This window comes from Anoplolepis gracilipes, chromosome 1, assembly GCF_047496725.1.
Source record: "Anoplolepis gracilipes chromosome 1, ASM4749672v1, whole genome shotgun sequence".
Classification (NCBI taxonomy): domain Eukaryota; kingdom Metazoa; phylum Arthropoda; class Insecta; order Hymenoptera; family Formicidae; genus Anoplolepis; species Anoplolepis gracilipes.
In genome coordinates, this window is record NC_132970.1 from 15,606,504 (window position 1) to 15,632,536 (window position 26,033).

At 26.7% G+C, this 26,033-nt stretch overlaps 3 protein-coding genes across 5 annotated transcripts; 2 read left to right on the plus strand and 1 right to left on the minus strand.

The window, feature by feature from the left end:
- Positions 1 to 6,366: 6,366 nt before the first annotated feature.
- Positions 6,367 to 12,513, minus strand: LOC140665457 (uncharacterized). Of its 3 annotated transcripts, none has more exons than XM_072891630.1 (8): positions 11,998 to 12,513; positions 9,834 to 10,103; positions 9,735 to 9,760; positions 9,310 to 9,584; positions 9,038 to 9,162; positions 7,928 to 8,036; positions 7,579 to 7,728; positions 6,367 to 6,963 (listed from the first exon to the last, which is right to left on the minus strand). In XM_072891630.1, exons 1-8 carry the CDS (start codon positions 12,153 to 12,155, stop codon positions 6,832 to 6,834), a joined length of 1,245 nt encoding a protein of 414 aa, XP_072747731.1. In that variant the 5' UTR covers positions 12,156 to 12,513; the 3' UTR covers positions 6,367 to 6,831. The 3 variants fall into 3 exon arrangements, with proteins under 3 accessions (XP_072747731.1, XP_072747722.1, XP_072747714.1); XM_072891621.1 differs by having other exon boundaries at positions 9,310 to 9,760; positions 11,998 to 12,361; positions 12,442 to 12,502; XM_072891613.1 differs by having other exon boundaries at positions 9,310 to 9,760.
- Positions 12,514 to 15,342: 2,829 nt separating this feature from the next.
- LOC140663167 (uncharacterized) lies at positions 15,343 to 18,377 on the plus strand. The gene is made up of 3 exons (XM_072887186.1): positions 15,343 to 15,488; positions 17,182 to 17,330; positions 17,422 to 18,377. Exons 1-3 carry the CDS (start codon positions 15,343 to 15,345, stop codon positions 18,375 to 18,377), a joined length of 1,251 nt encoding a protein of 416 aa, XP_072743287.1.
- Positions 18,378 to 20,214: 1,837 nt separating this feature from the next.
- Positions 20,215 to 25,708, plus strand: LOC140668408 (F-box only protein 21-like). The gene is made up of 8 exons (XM_072897397.1): positions 20,215 to 20,533; positions 22,086 to 22,355; positions 22,437 to 22,905; positions 23,058 to 23,185; positions 23,658 to 23,772; positions 23,974 to 24,120; positions 25,021 to 25,357; positions 25,450 to 25,708. The coding sequence occupies exons 1-8, from the start codon at positions 20,376 to 20,378 to the stop codon at positions 25,584 to 25,586; spliced, it is 1,761 nt and encodes a 586-aa protein (XP_072753498.1). The 5' UTR covers positions 20,215 to 20,375; the 3' UTR covers positions 25,587 to 25,708.
- The last annotated feature ends 325 nt before the right edge of the window (positions 25,709 to 26,033 follow it).

A 26,033-nucleotide genomic window follows, 5' to 3' on the forward strand; every position in this document is an offset into this window, starting at 1 on the left:
TTTGTTTATCTTATATATAAATTGATATTGTTTCAGGCAATTTAAAATTAAGTGATATTTGTGAAAGTTATTGTTAGGTGTAAAAGTTATTGTTACAATAAAACGAAGTGGCTTGAAAAAATTTTACATATTAACTATACAATACTTACATTATTTTATTTAAAATAAAAGCAGTTAAGTTTACTAAATTTTACCATGGTAATTTTGCAGGAATAATTCTATTTAACTCATCATAAACAAAATAATAAATCATAGAATTTTCAGCTATAAAATGTAAAAGACATTCTAAGTCTTTTCTGGTAATATCACACTTTTCTGGTAATAACTCGCCCTTCGACATCAAATCTACATAATACTGTAATTTTCTAATACTTTTTATTCCTTTTATTATTTGTTTTTCAAAATTTAATTTAGCAAACTTTTCTTTTTGTTTTTTTGTCTCCTTTCCCATATATTTTATTCTTGCAATATAACATCTGAAATTAAAATAAAAAGTTCTCAAAAATTATATTGTACATCATAACAACAGTATCAGCAATAAATAGTGGACAATATATTTCTTAAGGTATATATACATTTTTTAATTACGTACATACTAATGTTTAAAATACATAAGTTTAAAAAATTTTAATTAATAGTATAAATATCTTTGTTATAAAAAATATATATAAACTACTGTACTTAAATTGTAAATATCATGATAGTATAATGGATAGCAATTTGTGTACGTAAACAAATGTTATCAAGATGTATCTACTGCGATACACATGTCAATAAGATGAAAATTAAAACTAAAGGGAAATACAATCTTTAAATTAAAATAAAATTGATTGCATATAATGTTTTATATAATTTAAATAAAAACTATAAAGTTTACACAGAAAGTTAAATAATACATGTTGTATTATAATAAGATCCAAAAGATATTATTTATGAAAAGTAAAAAAGAATAACTCTTGAAATAAATAAATATAAGAAAAGTGTCTTACATAAATATTATATAAATAAATATAATTATGTAAATTATTATACACAACTATGAATATTTTAAAATTAAAATATGAAAATATGTAACATTACTCTAATTGAGTGTTTCATGATGTTTTACACTATAAAACAAATAATAGTAATCAAATTGCGTGAAGTTTACAATTAATGAATGAAGATTTATTATGATTATTTGATGAACTTATTATGACTTGTCAAATTTTTAGACATTTTAAAATTCCGGCTTTACTCCGGATTTTGCTTTTTTATTACAATCCTACTAAACTGTAATATTAGAAACGAGTTTAATATGCAGGGAAACAACAGGTACAATTTAAATAATGGTATAACAATGTAGTAACTTTACTGTTTTCTTAAAAATACTTTGTTAATCGATGAAGTGTATACTAAATTAAAAAAATTAATATCAAAACTTATAAATAAGAAAATATCTCTGAGAAAATTTCTCCTTCCAAACTTGGTTGCGCAAATTTATCTTCCGTAATATTTTACATGTAGATTTAAAATTTACGATATCATTTAAGTTAATATTCTCACATGAAAGAATCTTTTCAAACACTTCGTTGGGTAAGTCTGTTATCGTAGCCATTGCAAAAAATTTAATTATTCACAAAAGAAAACTCAAAACGTTATTTATTGATAATAAGTTCCGTATTATTTAATTAAATTTCGTTATTATATTTATGTGATAACGAATCACAAATGTGAGCATAGAAAGTTTATGTAGCTTGTAACACTGTCGCGATGCGTCTAAAAACGTGCACTTCGTTCGAACTGTTCGTTCAGACTAAAGATAAACTTTATTTAGAAATGTTTCGAATTTTAGTTACTAAGCAGAAAAAAGACAATAACAATAAGATTTCTTGGTTTTGATTAGTTGAATGAAATTGACAAATAAAAGCATAAATTTTTTGAAGAAATATTTCTCAACAAATCCTCTTCACTATTCTTGAGATTTCTTTTCACTATTGTTGAGATTTATGGCTTTGTTCCTTTATTGTTAACAATTGACTCTGCTTGAGGTCTCTTTAAGTCAGTCGACAACTAGAATTATGAAATATTCAGTAATATATTCTGCATACGTAAATTTTTTCTTTCTCTTAAATATGCAGACATATTTTTACCAGAAAAATTATAAAATATCAGAATTAAGTTATGCAAAATATCTTGCAGGTAATTGTATAAATATAATATCAGTTTAAAAGATAAAGCTTCAAAAGAAAAATAAACTCGTTTAGTCACTGGTGACAGTCCAGCTCTTCGGAAATCTTAACCACGGTTTTACATACAGATCTTGACACACACATAGTAATAGTCAGAGATTTAAATAGCAAGTTAGTTTTACTATCCAAACAAGTTTGTCTTGTTGCCACAAGTACCGCGTTATTTACCAGGAATGCGTGCATACGAAGTGCATAACTAATAACACTAAGGATTTAAACATTATAAACAAGATATTAAATATTAAATATTAAGAAGAAAGGAAGAAGAGGGAGATAGGGAGAAAGAGAGAAAGAGAGAGAGAGAGAGAGAGAAAAGAGAGAGAGAGAGAGAAAAGAGAGAGAGAGAGAGAGAGAGAGAGAATCTTCTCTCTTTCTTAATATTTAATATATTATAACTTGTTTATTGTGCTCTAAGTATTTAATATTAATAATATGTATTTATTAATAATATTGACTGGGACTTTTTGAGAACAATACTAAGAATTGCAGCCTGCCGTTTCTTATATTGTCCAATGTTCGACTTCAAACATTAAGCATTCTCTTCTATTATTCTGCAACCCGTTTTACATTTTGATACGGCGCACTGCTTGATCATGGTAACTTTTTACTTTTTCTGAAAGAAACAATTTTCCGATGAAAACTCTTAACGACAAAAAAAATATTGGTATAAAATATATGGATAAAATTAACCAAAAAAAGTAAAGCTGTCCGATAAAAAATTAAATTTTCCGACAAGAAGATTGCATTATGGGTATTCCTTTAACTTGTTATTTTAAATCACTATTTCGGTCAAATATACAAGAAATTTAATAATTTTGCTCTATGGATTATATTTAAAAATAAAAGTAAGAAATTCAACTCGTAAATGAAAACACTGTTTAGCATAGTAACTTTGATCGTATTAACTTAGTTATCATCTACATATAAATTTATAAATCTAATTTCAAACTGTACTGTTGTCAAGGCACTATTCTTATAAATGCTTCTTGGCTTTCAAACAAAGGAGCATTTTTTCTTTCAATTCTTTTTATAATCCGACTTTTCGCTCCTTCTTTAATATTATACACTTTTGATTAAGTTTTAATCAATCTAACAGCCATCTTTATAAATTTATTAATTCTTTTGTTTTTATAAGTTAACTTAAAATTTATACACTATTCTCTGTTTTATTCTTGAGATTTCACAATATATTTTTGCGCTGAAGAAGGCCCAGAAACGAGTCTGAAACGTTCGCCTTTATTTGTTTTATCTAAATTGTACGATTTACTTTCTGTAATATATTTATCTATCTATACTCAATTAATATTGTATTCTACTTTTTAACCTTTATATACTGATTATGCTCTTCATAGTCTACTTACATTTGAAATTTAATAGAATAAATACTGAGACGTTTCGACAATTATTTTTATCTTTTTAGTCATAAATTAAATAAAAATCACAATCCTAGGTCAAACTATATAAAACAACGCAATTCGACGTGATTTCAGCAATATTACATCGTTCACCATTGTCATGTGTTGTTGTAGACCGTTTCTTATTTTTATATTATTATATTATTATATTATATTATTATGTATATATTATTATATTACATTATATTTATATTATAAGTCCATCCCGGAACGCATGAAATTTCATGAAATTTGATGTTTGTCTGTTAATTTTATTTAATTGTTACATGTACAGGGTGTCTCTGCAACATACAGATCAGTAAGTTGGGTTGCCTATCTGACGATCAGCAGGGGCATGCTTTACCAACCTCGCATAATCGAAAAATAATGTACATAGGATTTTTATTCTACAGAATGTCTGATAAAGATTGAATCAACGTTCGTGAACAGGTAGAGCGTATTAAACTGAACAGAAAAGTTCTTTACCATTGTGCAATTTTCACAATAATTATTGAGAAATTAATATTAAATAATAATTAAAATTATTTATTTATCTTAACTATTTTCTCTGAATTTATTGTTTTAATTTTTCTTTATGTAAAAAACTACTTATACTTCATTTGTATAAAAAACTACTTATACAGATTGATATCTATTTGAAATGTTTTAAAATTTTCTTAAAAGATTGCTTTTTAATTTTAATCTTATTAAATACGTACATTATATATTTTTATGAATATTTTAACTGTCTACTAATTAGTTTTATAATGCTAAATGTCAAAATATTTTGAATTTTAATCTGAATGTACAATTACGTATTATTTCCTTCTCTTTACTATAGTAATCCTCATTTCTAAAAAATTTTTTCTGAATTTTATATTTCTCAAACATCAAAATCTTTTATTTTACAGAAACTGAATTACTCGGACGAAAATTTACGAGATAAAATATAGAATAAACGTACACATAAGTTACATACAGTATGAAATTTATGGAATATATATGATATATGTACATACATATATGTATGAATATATTAATATTGTGCATATGGGATTTAAATTGCAAATAACGGTGTAATAAAAAGTATTGTGAAAAGTCAATTTATCCGTATCAAAGTTTGCGATATAATTATTAATAATTATTAATAAAATAAATATCTATTAAGATGTTATAAATAAATATTAAGAAAATACCTTTAAATTGTAGTATCGTCCGGATAAATTTTGCTAATCTTTTATTTGGTAAATAGTAAGTATCCTGAAATTTAGAAAAATATCGTCCTATTTCTATATTTTCTATCCATTTTGGTGAACATGTCGATAAAACCTCTAAAATAAAAAAAGATATATTTTACAATTCAGTACAAATTATATATAAATATATAAAAAAATAAGAATATGCATATGTATGTATGTGTAAATAAAAGATTAGCAAAACTTTATCCGGACGATACTACAATTTGAAGGTATTTTCATAATATTTATTTATAACATCTTAATAGATATTTACTTTATTAATAACTAATTACAAACTCTGATACGGATAAATTGACTTTACACAATACTTTTTATTACACTGTTATTCGCAATTTAAATCCCATATGCACAATATTAATATATGCATACATATATATACATATATCATATATATTCCATAAATTTCATACTGTATGTACCCTTATGTGTACGTTTATTCTATATTTTATCTCGTAAATTTGATAATAATGTTAAATTAATATTTACCTTCTTTTACTTAGTTTAACATACGTATTGTTGGTGCTGTGAGACTATCCATTATTTTTCGTATTACCTAAAAAACCAGATACATAATATAATTAGATAAATAATAAATATAATTTCGATTGTATATAAGAAAATGAAGAAAAATTTTATTATTTCTACTAATTGCTATTAAAATATATTCATATATTGATTTAACATATTATTAATAAAATTTAATAATGAATTGTTATCTTTTGTTATTCTTGTACCGCTAAAATTAATAAAAACTACCTATAAAAAGTTACTAACCTCTATATTGGAAAGTTCTTTATAATGATAATTTTGTCCAGCATATGTTAGATATATATTAAATTTCTGTGCAGCAGATCATACATTTATTTCTTATATGTACAAAGTGTCGAAAAACTATAGTCTTTTGAAACAAAACTTTTTACATTAAAAATGTTATAATAGAAAATATACAAGACTAGAAAATATATTGTAAAAAAAATGGCTATTATTAAAATGTAATTTATTATTACGAGAAAACATGAAAGGCATAAAGAGCCAAGCGCCAGATGAAGGAGCGCAAATAAAAACAACGTTTTGTAGTAAAACAATCAAATTTTATTTTTAAACGTTTTAATCCATTTTTGGATCATCTTCAGTAATAAAAAACTATTTTAAAATATAACAAAGGTGCCCATAATTTCGCAGTTACAACTATTATAACGCTGAGTCCCCCAATAGTTCACACTATTTAATTAAAAGTAATTAAAAGTAATAGCCTGCTCAAATATCTTTTGACTAAGGGAAAGAATGTCTCATAACTTTTATACAATATTTTAATACTTCTATAAAGAAATAAGCTAAATTAAAAAAACAATTTAAATAAGTTAACTTACATATATTTCTCAAAAATTTAAAATTACTATGAATAATAAATTATATTATAAATTAGAAAACCTATTGATAGTATAATTAATAAAAAAAACTATTGATTAAAAAGTATCTTGCAAATTGTAGCAGTATTGCTCGGATAAAGTTTTGCTAATCTTTTATTTGGTAAATAACAATTACACTGGAATTTAGAAAAGTATCGTCCTATTTCTACATTTTCTATCCATTTTAGTGGACATAACAAAAGCCGTTAAAATAAAAAAAGATATATTTTACAATACAGTACAGATTATATAAAAATGATAGATAATGCATTAGAATACATATGTGTGTGTAAAAATGATAATAAAATGTAAACATTAATATTTACCTTCTTCCACATAACATATTTCATTATTCTCGAGGAGAATTGTGTAATGCGGTTGTTTTTTATAAAGACCTTTCCTAATACGATGAGTTGATGAAGGGCGATAATAACGATCATATCATAGATATATCCGTAGCATCGACTCAGATATGGAAATTCCGACGACATACGAAATTTTTTTAAGAAACTGTCTACGTCTCTATAGTCATAGCCAATTATGACCCTAACACGATCTGCTTTATGTTAAAAATATACACGATAATCATACAGAGACCTAGAATTATTCCAATTATAATAAGTTTTCCTGCTATCTCCAATTTTTCTGCTTCTGATTGTTTTATTTTGACCTATGTGAAAAAATAAATGACAAAATTCAACCAATATCTTGGCAAGTAAATTCTAACTACATACATATATTGTAATAACTTTAATTATAAATAATTGTAATTAATACAATATCTTTATATACAGGGTATCTCATTTAAATTAGAACAGTCAAATATTTGGAAACTTTAGGATTTAAAAAAAATATATTTTAGGCACAAATTGTTTAATTCGAAGATAGATATAAATTTTGATCTTCAACAATTGTTTAAAGATCACGTAAAGGTTACCTTTAATTTTTTTAACAAAAATACTATTTTTTATCGCATATTCTTATGATTTGTCTCAAGATTTTTTAAAACGTTATAACGAAATATTTTTTTATTAAATACTTTTCGAGTAAAGCTTTTGATAGTGACAGCTATTATTAGCATTAGTTTTGACCTTATCTTGGGAACTTTATCTATGGTCAATCATATACTGTTGCTGAATGCATTTACTTAAGCCTTATTATGTTTTGTCTAAAACGTTTTTTTTCTAACATTTATTGTTTATGCGATATTTGATCATTTCTGGACTTTTAATATACATATATGTATTAAATATATATATTATATGAGGTGTGTGTAATAAATTACCTGTACTGTATTTGTAATTCTACTATATTGAGCATGAATATTTCTTCTTCTATATAACATGATTTCATGCAGATTAACTAAATTCATCTCCCAAAGTTTGTTAAAATTTCTTGACGCCATGAGGGGATGGTTGACCATTATTTGTATTACCTAAAATACCAGATATAAATATAATTTCGATTGTATATAAGAAAATGAAGAAAAATTTTATTATTTCTACTAATTGCTATTAAAATATATTCATATATTGACTTAACATATTATTAATAAAACTTAATAATGAATTGTAATTTTTTGTTATTCTTGTACCGCTAAAATTAATAAAAACTACTTAAAAAAAGTTACTAACCTCTATATTAGAAAGTTCTTTATAATGATAATTTTGTCCAGCATATGGATAAAGTTGATAGGAATCGTCACGTACATGAAACAACTCTGTCATATTTTTTTCTGCACGACTGAAAATAAGAAAAAAATATATTTAGTAAAACTTCTGTTTAGGGGAAAATGCTTCAATGACCTTGACCTTGACATATATTGTCATCAACCTGAATAACCTTCAAAAGGGCTTAGCCGTCGCTCGTTATTTGTTAAAAAGTTATAAACAAAAAAAGTTTCCTATATAGAACATAATTTTTTCACATCTATGGCACACTGACTCTTCGATTCATATCATATTTGACCGCAAAAATCAAAACAAAATAGCGAACTTTATCTAATATATGTTAGATATATATTAAATTTCTGTGCAGCAGATCATACATTTATTTCTTATATGTACAAAGTGTCGAAAAACTATAGTCTTTTGAAATAAAACTTTTTTCATTTTATATATATATATGTATATACACAGAGTGTCCGGTAAAGATTGAATCAACATTCGTCAGCATGTAGAGCGCAAAAATGGTGAATTCAAAATGGTGAAGGACTTCTCTGTTCAGTTTAGTGCCCCTCTATCTGCTCACGCGTTGATTCAATCTTTACCGGACACTCTGTATATGTAATTACACAAATGTAATTTTTTTATATAAATCAATACATTTAATTTCTTGTATATAAAATCTATTAAAATGAATTCTTCAAGAAGTATATAATTTACTTAATGTTATAAATTAAAAATTCTATATGTTATAATATATACAAAATAATACACCTAATACAAATTAAATTAAAAAATGTATTAACTAATGTATTATTAATCTTTTTTAAATTTGCTTAAATATATAAAATGCTTGGGTGTAAAGTAAATAAACAAGTAATTTATAAATTAATTACAAACAAGTATTCGAAAAACCGTAACTTTACAATGAACAATATACACGTATATACATACATACATGTATTTGTGTATATGTATATACATATATACAAATATGTATAATATGTGTATAAAAGTGTATATATAAAAATAGAAACAAAAAAGATTGAAGACACTCAAAAAGTAAAATTATTTACTTACTATTTTAGTTTCCATACGATTGCAATAGGCTCGAAACGACTTTTATATGGCACCAAAGCACACCGTACACCGAGTCTTCTGGCTATGCAGTGACACATAGACAGTACAGATATATGTTTTATATCCTGTGTTATAAATTAAATTAGAAAAATTGTATATTGAACATTTATAAGATATGAATAACATGTTATTGTTATAATAAATAGAATAAAAAAATAAAATTTCTTTAACATAATTTTAAATTAATAATTTTATAATCTGAAATAACTTACATAATGTGCATTTTTAAGTACTTCTCTGAATTTTAAATTTGTATCTAATCGTTCTAATAGATCATAGAAATTTTCTCGCAAATAATATATAAAAGCACGTAATTCATCCATAATTTGCTTCGTTTCTACTGTATTCCAAAAATGGTCATAAATATTGTTGTCTTTCCAAAAAGAAAGTTGTTCAAAAGATGTCAAGAATATTGAATGTGCAGGATATTTTTGTTTAAGGCGAGATAAAAATTCTTGCGTAATATCATTTAACCATGTTTTTATAACTGAGTAAGAAATATGTGGTTTAAAATATTGTGCCAAAATAGTAAATAATATTTCTAAAATTTGCTTTTCTCTTGGGATATCCATAAATTTGTTTATCTTATATACAAATCGATATTGTTTCAGGCAATTTAAAATTAAGTTATATTTACTGTTAGTTGTCAAAGTAGGACGTGACCTGAAAAAATTTTACATACAATACTTATATTATTTTATTTAAAATAGAAGCTGTTAAGTTTACTAAATTTTACCATGGTAATTTTGCCGAAATAATTCTATTTAACTCATCATAAACAAAATAATAAATCATAGAATTTTCAGCTATAAAATGTAAAAGACATTCTAATTTTTTTTTGGTAATATCACATAACTTGTTCTCCGACATCAAATGTAGATAATACTGTAATTTTCTAATACTTTTTATTCCTTTTGTTATTTGTTTTTCAAAATTTAATTTAGCAAACTTTTCTTTTTGTTTTTCTGTCTCCTTTCCCATATATTTTATTCTTGCAGTATAACATCTGAAATTAAAATAAAAGTTCTCAAAAATTATATTGAACATCATAACAACAGTATCAGCAATAAATAGTGGGCAATATATTTTTTAAGGTATATACAGAGTGCACCATCTGTAGGTACCATATGTTAAACGTTTATAATATAGTGAAAACACAATTAAATCGAGTTCGGTTTGCGATATTTATTTAATTTGATTTATACCATTACAAAAAATTCATTTCTTGAATACAACGTCGGACAAATGGTCGCCTTTATGAACGACGCAAGGAAATGCTCGTTTTTGGGCATTTTCCATAACTTTTTGCAACGTTTCGGGCATTATTTCCATTAATTCATGAGGAGCCTCTCCACGACCAGTCACTACTGTTTGGTGTGGCGTCAGTGCCACAAAAGTCTACGGGCCGTTTTTCTTCGAGAACGACGAAGGAGTCCCAGTAACCGTCAATGGAAACCGTTATCGAATCATGAGATTGGTTTTGGCCGCAAATCGCTGAAAATGATTCAGAGAGGATGTGGTTTCAACAAGACGGCGCGTCATGTCACACTGTGCTCAAAACAATGACTCTCCTCAGAAGATTGTTCCCGAATCGCTTAATCTCGAAAAATGGATACGATTGACCTCCACATTCGCCCGAATTTGACGCCTCCAGACTTTTATATCCAGACACTATTTTATAAGCTTTTAACATATGGTACCTACAGATGGCGCACCCTGTATACATTTTTTAATTACGTACATACTAATGTTTAAAATACATAAGTTTAAAAAATTTTAATTGATAGTATAAATTTCTATGTTATAAAAAAATATATATTAACTACTGTAATATATATTAACTACTTAAATTGTAAATATCATGATAGTACGGATAGCAATTGTGTACGTAAACAAATGTTATCAAGATGTATCTACTGCGATATACATGTCAATAAGATAAAAATTAAAACTAAGGGAAATACAATCTTCAAATAAAAATAAAATTGATTGTATATAATGTTTTATATAATTTAAATAAGAACTATAAAGTTTACACAGAAAGTTAAATAATAGATGTTGTATTATAAGATCCAAAAGATATTATTTATGAAAAGTAAAAAAGAGTAACTCTTGAAACAAATAAATATAAGAAAAGTGTCTTATATAAATATTATATAAATAAATATAATTATGTAAATACATAAATATATAAAAAACATAATTGTATAAATTAGTATACAGAACTATGTAAATTTTGAAATGGATATATGAAAAATTGTAGCACTATAATTTAATGTTTTAATTATGTTTTACACTATAAAATAAAATTTTTAGTCGCAAAATCAAAATAATTGAAAAATAAAAAAAAGATTAATAATTTATAAAAATATATAAACTACTAATACAACAGTAAAAAAATCTTTTTGGAGAAAAATCTATATATTTTTAATAATTTATAAAATAATTCTAAAAAAACATATTTACTAAACATACAACATCTAAAGACAATAATAAAGACGGAATAACTTTTATGCTCATAGCTGAACAATAAATCCTAGAAAAAAAAGATAAAGTTATACGTTAAGTCATGAGCCGCAAGTAACAGCAATCAAATGGCATATAATTTATAATTAATGAATGAACATTTATTGTTATTATTTGATGAACTTATTGACTCATCTAGCCGTTAGACACATTAAAATTCCAGCTTTACTAGATTTTGTTTTTTTATTTCAATTGACTGAATTGTAACATTAGAAACGAGCTCATATACAGTGAAACAACAACAGGTACAAATTAAATTAATGGTATAACAATGTAATAACTTTACTATTTTCGTAAAGATACTTTGTTGATTGATTGAGTATATATTAAATTGTAAAAAGATTAATATCAAGAACTTATAAATAAGAAAGTACCTCTGATAAAATTTCTCTTGCCAAATTTGATTGCGCGGATTTATATGCCGTAATATTTCACACGTAGATTTAAAATTTTTGATATCTTCCAAATCGATGTTCTCACATGAAAGAATCTTCTCACGCACTTCGGTGGATACGTCTGTTATCGTAGCCATTACAAAAAATTTAATGATTCACAAAACAACTTGAAACGTTATTTATTGATAATAAGTTCCGTATCACTTGATTTAATTTTGTTAATATATTTATGTGATAACAAATCACGTATGTAAGCATACAAAATTTATTGTAGCTTGTAATATTGTCGCGATGCGTCTACAACGTGCACTTCGTTCGAGCTGTTCGTCCAAACTAAAGATAACTTTACTAAAGCCTTGTGACCACAATACTAGAACTTGGTCCTAGTTCTCGATCCGAGAAACGAGTAGTCAATAAGATTACCGCTTTTCTATAAAAACTGCAAGTTGATTGGCTAAATATTTCTCGGGTCGAGAACTCGAACCGAGTTCTAGTATCGTGGCTACAAGGCTTTAGAAATGTGTCAAAGAATTTGAGGGTGCCGTCCCATGACACGGAAAACGGAATCGGAAAGATGGAATGGTGAGGGTAAACCAATCAGAATCATGGAAGTTTATTCCGTTCCGATTTTCAGTAGTCGGGTTCCCCATGGAGTGATTTTTCTGGAAACGGGACGGAAGCTTAAAAATCGGAATGTGCTGAAAGTTGTGTTCACATATTCATGCATCTTTGTAACGAATATCTGCGATTGTTATATTGTTTATATATAATTAATTTTAATTTAAAAAAGCGGAATAATGTCATCTGTAAGTATTATAATTACATAATACATTTATTAAATTATATTATATATATTATACTGCTTGATTTGCTTAAAATTACAATTAAAACCAAAAAGCCAAATTAATTTATATAGTATATAATGAAAATCGGAACGGAATAAACTTCCATGATTCTGATTGATTTACCCCCACCATTCCGCCTTTCCGATTCCGTTTTCCGATTCTGTTTTCCGTGTCATGGGACCGGCACCCCGAGTTATTAAGCAGAAAAGAGAACACTGAAGCTTCTTGGTTTTGATTGGTTAAATGAAATTGACGAATAAAGGCACATATTTCTCAACATTCTCTCTTCTCTATTCTTGAGATTTATGGTTTTGTCCTTTTTCTTAATGGAATTTCTCATTTGATTTTTTGTTGTCTGTTACTTATGATAGACTCTACCTGAGGTAGAGGTTCTTTCTTTAAGTCGATAGGTTAAATTTTGGATATTCAGTAATATATCTTGTATATGCGATTCTTTTCTTTCTTTTAAATATGCATATATATACATATTTTCATCAGAAAAATTATAAAATATAAGAATTAAGTCATGCAAAAATCTCTTGCAGGTGAGTTAGTTACAAATATAATATTAATTTTAAGAGATAAAGTTTCGAAAATCTTAATAGAGTCAGAGGGTTTTCGTTTTTCTTTTTTCTTTAAGCAAAATGATTGTGTAATGTTTTAAGAAATAAAATGTTAAGCGTATTTTAAATTGCAATCAATATGTATAAAACTATTATTATTCAATCAATGCTTAATTCTTTATTTTATAGACAACTAATTGACAAGTGGAGAGCAAGTATTCCGCTAATTATAAGAAGTAATAAAATTAAAATAATTACACATAAAAGTACGCAGGCTCGAAAACACTAGCATTATATACTTGCCCAACAAATCACGCTTATGCACGCTTATTCTTTGCAACAATCTCAAGAGAATAGTAATGGATTAACTCTATACTATTAGCATCGAGTTTATCGAGCTCTCCATGAATCATAAAGTCCTCCAATATAAAAAATATAAACAATTTTTATTATCGTCTAAACTGGCGACTTCCGGATGAATGCCGATTATAATGGCCGCGAAATCGAGCTCAAGACTAGAATTTTTATTATCACTTTTAAAAAACATTCTCTGATTTATACATCAAGGAAATCTGCAATAAACTTTCGATTCGTAATAATGATGTAAATTTTTTGTTTTTGCGCGTACAGTTCAACAAAAGAAAAAATCTGTCTGATCTACAATGTCAAATCTGAAGTCTCAAGCAGAGCCAAAGGGCATATATATATATATATATATATATATATCTAATCTATTGAATCTAAAAGTTCAAGATATTGAACTTAAAATAGTAATATTAAAAATATATATGTAATATATATTTCTTAACGGAATCCTAATAACAGTAAAAGCATGATTAATACTGGATAAACAAACACTCTGAAATGGAAAATCACAGGTTGCACTTGCACATCTGAAAATGCATTAAATTAAAAAAGACATTATAAAAAAAGCATTAAAATCAAATACTTGAAACACTTTCACGATTGTGTAATACAGTGCTTTTTTATTTAATCTAAAATAATAATGATAAATAAATTTAAAGATAATTATATGTCCCCAAAGCACACTCTATGCAGTGTCAGATTGTAATAATCCAATGTTATTTCTAGATGTCCTTCTCTGCAAGTATCCTCAACAAATGCATAAAAAAGCAGTTTGATAAGACGAAAATTAAAAGCTAAAAGAAGGATTATATATATTATGTGCTTAACACAAAATATGATTTACATTAATAATACACTATAGTCTAAGAGTATTAAGAAAACAATGCTAGATATCTATATAAAATATACTTTACTTCAAAAATAAATGATTATTGCAAATTGCTTCCAAATTACATCTATATGAGCACATCATGAGCACATATGTACATGATAAAAAATATCATTACCAACAACAAAGTTGTATTCAAGAAGAAATCCGGAATATGATTCAGACGGTTAAGACTTGAATATTCCTCAAGAATACAACCTTCCTGCTGGTTTAAATATTTTTTTTATTAATATATAAATTTATTTTATATATTGCATTTTGCATGATTTTCAAAAGATATCCAGCATTTCTTCAAGCTAAATACTCTTAGTTACAGACCTGGATGTGGCATTAACATCTTGTTTCGATCTCCATGTGGCAGAACCGCAAGAATGGATGATGGACCAGTAAGACTTGCTGTTGTCGATCACCTTCTCTGCTTAAACAATGCAAGTGCGAATTATTATTTTCCAAATTAACAATTACACTCTCTTTCTCTCTCTCTCTCTCTCTCTCTCTCTCTCTCTCTCTCTCTCTCTCTCTCTCTCTTTCTGTATTAATAAGAATAATTATATATATTCTCTGTGCGGTTCTGGAGCAGTGAGTTGAGCGTCTGCTCGCTATGCCTAACTAAGATCTCGGGTTCAAATCCGAGCAAAACCATCGAATTCCTGTAACATATATGTCGGAGGCTGATATGCTGAGAGAGATTGGCATGATATGTCGGAGAGAGAAGGCCATCCGGGGCAGACTGATGGTTCTCGTTTCCTCGGAATCGTCGTGGGTCTACCCCAAGGATCTCTCACATGAGATGATCTTGCCGCCATGGCAAGATCTCCTCCCGTACCGCTTGTAGAAATAAAATGAGGGAAATGAGTAGAATCTATTGACGGAATCTGAGAATATTCTTGTCGGAAACAATTCTTGTTTTCCGACAAGAATATTCCCAGATTCCGGCAATAGATTCTGCTCATTTCCCTCATTTTATTTTTACAAGCGGTACGGGAGGAGACTGTTGCAAATTGACAGTAACAGTTTCTATAATTTTATTGTGTAGTTTTTAGAGTAAATAAGTTTCAATGATATTTTTTTGGATTTATTCGTAAACTTTTTACTTTATTAGCAATTATTTTTTTTCACATCTTATAAGTTAATCGGTAGACAAATATATGTTGCCATTTCATTGTATTTTAAATGTTTTTAATATAAATACTTTAGTTTAAAATGCATCATATTTTGGGGTTAAAAGTAACATGCCGTTGGGGTAAATTGTAACATGTTACAACTTATCCCAACACGAAATATTGTACCTAACTAATTATGTCTTTTTAACTTTTTTAGAATCATAATGAGAAATTATCAAAGAAAAACATCTCGCGGGACAGCCTCATTAGATTTATACAAAATAGCCGCCAAAATACTTAAATTGTCTATGTTTGGTTTGTTGTGAAGCGTTTGCTGCAAGCAAGCCAGGTGAAAAATGAATCCAATGTCTAATGTGCATGAACTGAGCACATAAGCATTGTATTAAAAAATCTGATAAGGATAATTTTGTGTATTCCAACTGCTACTCAGATGAGTCTTCGAGTGAGAACTAAAACAATTTATTTTAATTAATTATTTGCATTTAGTTGATCTCATTAAGACGCTAATGTTATGTTGTTCTAAGTAAAAAGAAAACAATTTATGTTATATTGATTACTGATTAAGAAATAATATTTATGTTGTGTCAATTAAAGAAAAGACAATTTATATTATGTTGATTATTTTTAATATGTTGAGTATTATTAATTAAAGTTATTTTTAATTATTTGTTAGTTCTCATTTTATAATTCAGCTTGTATCTATTTGTGTTACAACTTATCCCAACCCTTATTTCAACCTCAAAGTCGGGGTAGAAAGTAACAACCCTCCTCTAATATTGCTTGTAAATATATAATAATTGCTCGTTCTTTGCTTACATTAATCATAGATTTAATCATAGAACTGTAAAATTACTTAAGTCATGGATCTGTCTTCGACGACTCATTATATTACACAAAATCAGGATAAAATTCTTTAAGAATTGTATAACTCACAATGTATCCCCACCACACATCGAACGGTTATTATCGAAATTTAAATGGAATTTGGACAACAGTAGATCATTACATAATTTTAATAGAGCGAGAAACTCATTTTTTAAAAGACTATTAAGCATCGAACTCAGAGATTCGTACTCATTCCTAAGAAGATCCTTTGATAGAATTTTCCTTATTTCAATGGAAATATATGAATCCTTATCAATGGTTATTTGTAATAATTTCTTTAATAAGCAGAGTCGACCATTATTTTCATACTTAAAAAAAGAAACAAAGAGATTTGATGATAAGCTTAATTTCATGTTGACAAAACAACGGATAAATGACAATATTAAACCTATTCATTATTATTGTTTTTACAATCACAATGTCACCAATGTTTACCAAAGAACTCGAACTGATTATAGCCTTTCTTCGCATAACAATCTCCATAACAATAGGCAGACAAACAAGACCACAATAGTTCACATTGAATCCGGAAATTATGAAAACATACAACCTAGCTTAAATAAGATCAAAGATAAGTGGTTTATCAATCTCTCAGGAACACCTATACCCCACGATATTCAATGTTTTTTACAGCTAGGAGGTAATTTCAGTCTTCCTTTCACCAATCAAAACGGCATTAACGATCGAATTTATAAAAAATGTTGAGAATAGCATAAATAAACTTCCTGTAGAGGAGACAATACACATGAGAGGTTTTTCCAGAGATATCATAAAAACTATTCCTTCTCACACTTATCCAAAAAATGATTCGGATGATTGGTTGATTAGTTCATATTCCTCCACAATACAATTCCTAAATAACAATAAAAATGTAATTCTTACTAAAGCTGATAAGGGAAATGTGACAGTAGCCCTCGATAAAAACGAGTATGTTACAAAAGTAGAAAATTTACTTGCAGATGAATCGACATATATAATTGTCAAGAAAGATCCGATAAAGAAATTAATTTCAGATCTTAGGGACCTATTAGTCAGATGGAAAAACCGCGGACACATCTCCACTGTCACATATAAATCGTTATTATTCACAGATGGCACATTGCCACGTGCTTATGGTTTGCCAAAAATCCATAAACCGAACACACCTTACAGATTAATAGTATCTTCCATAAATAGCCCACTACACTCTTTAGCCATTTTTTTACACAAGCTCATGGTCAATAATTTTCCGACGCCTCCTAGTTATGTGAAGAATAGTTTTGATATTGTCAATAAGTTGAACAACACCCACTTAGATGAGGATTTGAAGTTTATTTCGTTAGACGTGATCTCGCTTTTCACAAACATTCCTACGAATTTAGCGCTTGATTGCATTTCAAATAAATGGGAATATTTAAGCAATAACTGTGATTTGTCTGAAGCAGAGTTTTTAAACGGTATCAAGTTGATTTTAAACTGTACGTATTTCATATTTAATAACGTTATATATAGACAAACATTTGAGACTCCCATGGGCCCACCATTATCTCCTATCATAGCGGACATAGTTTTGCAAGACTTAGAGAAGAAAGCTTTGAACACATTACATTTTAATCCTCCGTTTTACTTTAGATTCGTGGATGACATAATTATGGCTGTACCCTCTGACTCTATTGATTACACGCCTAATACTTTCAATTCAACATGATAGGATATAGTTCACTATTGAAGTAGAGAAGGATCATAAAATCAATTTCCTTGACATAACATTCAAGACTGTAAATAATATTTTAATATTTGACTGGTATCATAAACCCACCTTTTCAGGGAGATACCTAAACTACTTCTCACACCACCCACTCCACCAGAAACGGGGCACAATTATCGGATTAGTGGACAGAGCAATTTTCCTCTCAAATCCCAGATATCACAGTAAAAATTTAGACATGATCATTAGAATCCTTTTAGATAATAATTACCCATTAAAACTGATTTTTAATGTTATCCGGCTACGTATAAAATCTATCATTAACAATAAAATCCTCACAAGTGACTCACCAAGTTGACTACCAATTCTTTATATGAAAAGAATTCAAACAACCTTGTCGGCGCATATAAACGTAACAAGTATAAAATAAAACAATTAGAAATTGATACTAATTAGTGTTCGAGAGCAATTACTGTGTACATATATGACATTAAATCTTATAGCACACATATAATAAGCGCATATATTCTACTCATCGTCAACGAAGAGTAAAAGGAAGATATAGTTATTCGTATAATTTTTTTATCTTTCTTTTTTTATATCACTGATATGAAGAGTTCTAGACTTGATCTGAAGGCGCGTTAGAAGATAAACCCTCCTTATCCTCATCCTCCTCATCACGTCATCATCATTATCTCCTCGTCCTTAGAATCTTCGACTTCATCCTTTAAACCTTCGCCTGTGTAGTACAGTACACAGGCTCTAGAAACTATGTATTCTCTAATGTAATGGCTTAATTCAAAATCACTGGTCAATAAAGCTTAGGTTTCATCGTCTATGTCAGCTTTTGAGTTTTCTAGCATAATTGATGGACTAAAGAAATTAAAGAAGAAATGGTTTTGAACTGTTTTGGTCACGGTGTGCATAGATCCTCGAGATTTATGTTTCTGTTTTTTTCTTAATGGTTTTTGTTGTTACATTCTTATATTTTTTTAGCTAACATTATGTTCAGATATTTGGAGCACAATAGACAACAAGATATAATATATTAAATATTAAGAAAGAGAGAAGATTCTTTCTCTCTCTCTCTCTCTCTCTCTCTCTTACCCTATCTCTCTCTTCTTTCTTCCTTCTTAATATTTAATATTCAATATCTTGTATATTTTGTTCAGATCTTTAGTATTATTAGTTATGTACTGCGCATGCATGCATTAATAAAAAATTAAGCATTAATTGAATAATAATAGTTTCATACATATTGTATTTTAAAACAACACGCTCTACATTTTAGTTTTTAAAAAATTACACAATCATTTTGAAGAAAAAAGAATACGAAAACATTCTCTGATTCGATTAAGATTTTTAAAGCTTTATCTCTTAAAACTGATACTATATTTGTAATTAAAACTCACCTTCAAAATATTTTGCATAACTTAATTCTGACAATTTATAATTTTTCTATTGAAAATATGTATTTATGCATATTTAAGAGAAAGAAAAGGATCGCATATACAGAATAAATTGCTGAAAGTAACAAAAGTCAAGCTGTCGACTGACTTAAAGAGACTCGAAGCAGAGTCTATTGTTAACAATAATAAGCAACAATGAACAGAATAATCAAAAGAGAAAATCCACTAAAAAAGGGACAAAGTCAAATGAATCTCAAGAATAGTAAAGAAAAATTGCTGAAAAATATCTTTTGTCAGAAAATTTGTGCCCTTATTCGTCAATTTCATTCGACCAATCAGGAGCTTTAGTGTCCTTTTTTCTGTATAGTAACTCAAATTGTGTGAAACATTTCTAAATAAATAAAGTTTAGTCTGGACGAACAGCTTGAACAAAGTGCACGTTATAGACGCATCGCGACAGTGTTACAAGCTACATAAACTTTCTATGCTCATATTCCTTATCACTTAAATATATTAACGAAATTAAGTGAACTCGTTATCAGTAAATAACGTTTCGGGTTTTTCTGTGAATATAGTTAAATTTTTAGTGATGGCTACAATAAAAGACTTACCCAGCGAAGTGCTTGAGATGATTTTTTCATATAAAGACATTAACTTGGAAGATATCATAAATTTGAAATCCACGTGTAAAAGATTATGGCAGATTGAACTGCGCAACCAAGTTTGGAAAGAGAAGTTTTATCAGAGGTACCTTTCCATTTATAAGTTTTGATATTAATTTTTTTAAATTTAATATACACTCAATCAACAAAGTCTCTTTACAAAAACAGTAAAGTTACTACATTGTTATACCATTTATTTAAGTTTCACCTGTCATTTCACTATATTGAGCTCGTTTTTAATCTTAGAGTTTAGTGGGATTGTAATAAAAAAGCAAAATCTAGTAGAATCAGAATTTAAAGTGTCTAAAGGTTCGACGAGTCATAAAAAGTTCATCAAATAATCATAATAAATCTTTATTTATTAATTATAAACTTTACATCATTTGATTACTTATTACTTGCGGCTCATGACTCATTGTTATCGTATAATTTCATCCGTTTTTTCTCTAAGGTTTATTGTTAAATTATGAGCATAAAAGTTATATCCTGTTTTTATTATAGTCTTTAGTGTTGTATATTTAATAAATACATCTTTTTAGGTAAATTATTTTAAAAATATACAGATTTTACTTCAAAAAGATTTTCTACTGTTGTATTAGTAGTTTTTATTTTTATTTTAAATTATTAAACTCTCTTTTCTTTTTCAATTATTTTGATTTTCTGAATAGAAATATTTATATTATAGTGTAAAACATCATAAAACATAAAATTAGAGTAATATTAAAATTTTTTATATTTTAATTTTAAAATTTACATAGTTATGTATAATAATTTACATAATTAAATAATTATAAAGGGCAATCAAGAGCAAACGCAGGTTAACGGCGTGTGAGAAAATTCTTGTTCTTCACATATATTCAAAAATCGTATTTTTATTATACGTTTCGTGCTTAATTCGAGCCTTCTTTAGTAGTAAATGTCGCAAATTATCAGTTATATTATTAAAAAACCATCTTAGTCAATCTCGCTAAAACCTATGTGAGGAGCCTCCTAAACGGTTCCGGTCGTAAAGGCGTGGTAAACACTATCGATCAGACCGCGAGACGAACGACGGCCGCACCGCATGTTAAGAACGACACATACACGACTCAACATAATTATGTAACATAATTATGAATCTTTATCTATATAATAATAATATAAGAACACTTTTCTTAAATTGATTTGTTTCAAGAGTTACTTCTTTTAGATTTAAAAAATAATATCTTTTGGATCTTATAATGCAACATCTTTAATCTAACTTTCTGTGAAACTTTATAGTTTCTATTTAAATTATGTAAAGCATTATATGCAATCAACTTTATTTTTATTTGAAGATTGTATTTAATTTTAGTTTTTATTTTTATCTTACTGACATGTGTATCCTAGCAGATACATTTTGATAATATATTGTGTTTATGTACACAAGTTGCTATCCATTATACTGTTATGATATTTACAATTTAAGTAAAGTAGTTAATATATATTTTATATAACATACAAATTCATGCTATTATCTATAACTTTTTAAATTTATGTCTTTCAAACATTAATAGGTACCTAATTAAAAATGTATATATATCTTAGAAAATATATTGATCAAAATTTATTGCTGATATTGTGATGTGGTTCATTATAATTTTTTATTTTCATTTTAGATGTTATACTGCGAGAATGAAATACATGAAAAGGAAGACAAAAGAACAAAAAAAAAAGTTTGCTAAATTAAATTTTGAAAAACAAATAACAAAAGGAATAAAAAGTATTAGAAAATTACAGGATTATGTACATTTAATGTCGGAGGACAAGTTATGTGATATTACTAAAAAAGAATTAGAATGTCTTTTACATTTTATAGCTGAAAATTCTATGATTTATTATTTTGTTTATGATGAGTTAAATAGAATTATTTCTGCAGAATTACCATGGTAAAATTTAATAAATTTAACTGCTTTTATTTTAAATAAAATAATGTAAGTATTGTATAGTTAATATATAAATTTTTTCAGGTTACTCCATTCTGCTTTAACAACTCAATATAACTTTCATTTAATTCTTAATTGTCTGAAACAAAATCGATTTATATATAATATAAATAAATTTATGAAAATGCCAAGAGAAAAGCAAATTTTAGAAAAACTATTCACTATTTTGGCACAATATTTTAAACCACATATTTCTTGCTCAGTTATAAAAACATGGTTAGATGATATTACGCAAGAATTTTTATCCTGCTTTAAAGAAATATATCCTGCACATTTAATATTCAAAACGTCTTCCGAACAATTTTCTTTTTGGAAAGACAACAATATTGATGACCATTTTTGGAATATAGAAGAAACAAGGCAAATTGTGAATAAATTATATTATTTTATATATCATTTGCGAAGAAATTACTATGATCTATTAAAACTACTAGATACAAATAATTTAAAAATCAGAGAACTACTTAGAGATTTCAGAGCAAATCAGGCAGATGTAAGTTATTTTAGATTTTAAAATTATTAATTTAAAATTTTGTTAAAAAAATTTTATTTTGTTTTGTCCTGCGCTATCATGACAACCTAACATGTCTTCCATATTGTATAAATGTGTTTAATATTATTTTCATAATATAATTTATAACACAGATAAGTATAGAACAAAATGTTACACTGTCTATGTGTCACTGCATCGGCAGAAGACTAGGTGTACGCTGTGCTGTGGTCCCATATGTATCTGATCTCAATCGTATTGCAATCATATGGAAACCAAAATAGTAAGTATATAATTTTACTTTATAAGTGCTTTTAATCTTTTTGGTTTCTACTTTCATATATACACTTTTATACACATATTATACATACATGTATGTATGTATATGTATATTGTTCATTGCAAAGTTACGGTTTCTCGAATACTTATTTGCAATAAATTTATAAAATAAAATTGTATATAAATATACATTTGTATCAAACATTTAAAAAAATTTTAGCAAGCGTTACACACATACCCACATATAAATATATGTACAAAAAAATATCAGTTGTTTGTTTAGTTTACCAGCAAACATTTTATATAATCAAGCAAATTTTAAAAAAATTATAGCATATTTATATATAAAATTTTATTCGCACATTTTAATATAAGTATTTGAGATGTCGTGGATATCGATTACGCTAAACATATTTTATATATGTATCTACATGTACGTATGTACATATAAATATATATTTTTTTATTATTTTTAGTTATGCAGAAAGGAATAGGAGAGAGTTGTTTCATATAAATAAAGATTCCTATCAAATTTATCCGTATACTCGAGAAAATTATATCTATGAACACGTTCCTGATAATGATATAGAGGTTAATAATTTTATATAAGTAGTTTTTATTAGTTTTAGCAGTATAAAGATAACCAAAGATATCAAATCATTATTAGATTTTATTAATAATATGTTAAGCTAATAAATTAATATATATTAATATAGTAATTAGTAGAAATAATAAAATTTTTCTTCATTTTGTTGTATACAATCGAAATTGTATTTATATCTGGTTTCTTAGGTAATACGAAAAACAATCATAAATTTCTTAAGCTCAAATCTTGGAAGTAGTACTTATCTACTTTACAATTGGAATGTACTTATTCTGGATCAAATCCTATCTGATATAACAAATATTGAATATAGTACAATTACAAATACAATACAGGTAATTTATTACAACACATATACACACCTCATATAATACATATATATTTTTTAATACATATATGTGTATTAAAAGTCCGGAAACGATCAAATATCTCATAAACAATGAATTTTAGAAAAAACTGTTTTAGATAAAAGTTAATAAGGCTTAAAAAAAAGTTGCATTCAGCAACAATATGAGATTGATAAATGGCGTGCCAAAGATAAGGTCAAGATAACTTTAATTTTTTTAAATGAAAATCCCTATTTTTTATTACATAGTTTTATATTAGCGTTACAACGTTTTTAAAATGGTACAATAAAACTCAATTCCGTTAAGTACTTTGAAAGTGTATACTGACAAATTTAAAAAATCGTCAGTTTTAATATTATCCGAGATGTGGAGTTACACAGACGAATTTACACTTCTGTATTGTGCACATATACATATACACACAAACATAATAGAAATGTAAATTCGACAGTATAACTTCCACGTAGTACACCTTGAATAATGCTAATGGCAGATATAACAATCAAAAGCCTTACTCGAAAAGTAGTTGATAAAAAAATACTTTATTATAGCGTTTTAAAAAGTATTGAGACAAATCACAAGAATATGCAAAGAAAAATATTTCCATTCAAAAAATTAAGAGCGATTTTTACGTGATCTTTAAACAATCGTTTAAGATCAAAACTTATCTCCCTCTTCAAGTTAAACAATTTTCGCCTGAAATATATTTTTTTTTAATCATGAAATTTTCAAATATTTAACAGTACTAAATCAAATGAGACACCCCGTATATAAAAATATTATATTAATTACAATTATCTATAATTAAAGTTATTACAATATATGTATGTAGTTAGGATTTACTTGTCGAGATATTGGTTGAATTTTATCATTTAATTTTTCGCATAGGTTGAAGTAAAACAATTAGCAAAGGTAGAGAAGAAAGAAGCCAAATTTACAGTTGGAATGATCGTAAGACATTTATGTAAAAAGCATCGTTTTTGTTACGAAGGAGAACATGTTGGCGTCATAATAGGCTATGACTATACATGTGACAAAGAAAGTTTCTCCGAAAAATTACGTATGTCGTCAGAATATCCATATCTGCATCGATACGACAAACATTCCTTTAGTATGTTCTGTTGTCAACCTGATTTAGTTTCTTATATTGAGAAAGTTGTTAATAAAAACCAACCGCATTACACAATTCTTGTCGACAATAATAAAATATGTTATATAGAAGAAGGTAAATATTATTGTAGCATTTTTATATACATATATGTATTCTTATGCATTTATATAAAACGAATTGTAAAACATATTTTTTTTTTATTTTAGAAGCTTTATCGACATCTTCACCAAAATGGATAAAAAATGTAGAAATAGGACGATACTTTTCTGAATTTTTGGGTACTTATTATTTACCAAATAGAAGATTAGCAAAATTTTATCCGGACGATACTGTTACAATTTAAAAGATATTTTCTAAATATTTATAACATCTTAATAAATATTCTTTTTATTAATAACTAATCGCACTACTTATTTTATTAATAATTAGTCGCAAACATTGATTGTGAGATGGATGAATTGACTTTGGACAATACTTTTTATTATTCGCAATTTAAATCCCATATGCACAATATTAATATATGCATATACCTATATATATTCCATAAATTTCGTTCTGTATGTAAACTTATGTGTACGTATATTCTATATTTTATCAAGTAAATTTACGTCTGAGAAATTAAATTTCTGTCAAACAAAAGATTTTGATGTTTTCACAAATATAATATACATAAAATTAAGAAAAAAATTTTTACAAATTAGAATTATTATATATTGTAGTAAAGATAATCTTAAAGAGAAGAATCGAAATGTCTGATAATATAAGATATTTTGTATTTATACATTTTTGT

Coding starts and splice junctions, on each gene's coding strand:
- LOC140668408 (XM_072897397.1), top strand. CDS start 20,376: ATGGCTACAATAAAAGACTTACCCAGCGAAGTGCTTGAGATGATTTTT. Junction 22,356..22,436: donor ATTTCTGCAGAATTACCATG/GTAAAATTTAAT, acceptor AAATTTTTTCAG/GTTACTCCATTCTGCTTTAA. Junction 22,906..23,057: donor TCAGAGCAAATCAGGCAGAT/GTAAGTTATTTT, acceptor TTTATAACACAG/ATAAGTATAGAACAAAATGT.
- LOC140663167 (XM_072887186.1), top strand. CDS start 15,343: ATGTCGGAGGCTGATATGCTGAGAGAGATTGGCATGATATGTCGGAGA. Junction 15,489..17,181: donor GAGATGATCTTGCCGCCATG/GCAAGATCTCCT, acceptor CCATAACAATAG/GCAGACAAACAAGACCACAA. Junction 17,331..17,421: donor ATGTTTTTTACAGCTAGGAG/GTAATTTCAGTC, acceptor AACTTCCTGTAG/AGGAGACAATACACATGAGA.
- LOC140665457 (XM_072891613.1), bottom strand. CDS start 12,155: ATGGCTACGATAACAGACGTATCCACCGAAGTGCGTGAGAAGATTCTT. Junction 10,104..11,997: donor CAAGAGAAATTTTATCAGAG/GTACTTTCTTAT, acceptor TTTTAATTTCAG/ATGTTATACTGCAAGAATAA. Junction 7,729..7,927: donor AAGAACTTTCTAATATAGAG/GTTAGTAACTTT, acceptor CTGGTATTTTAG/GTAATACAAATAATGGTCAA.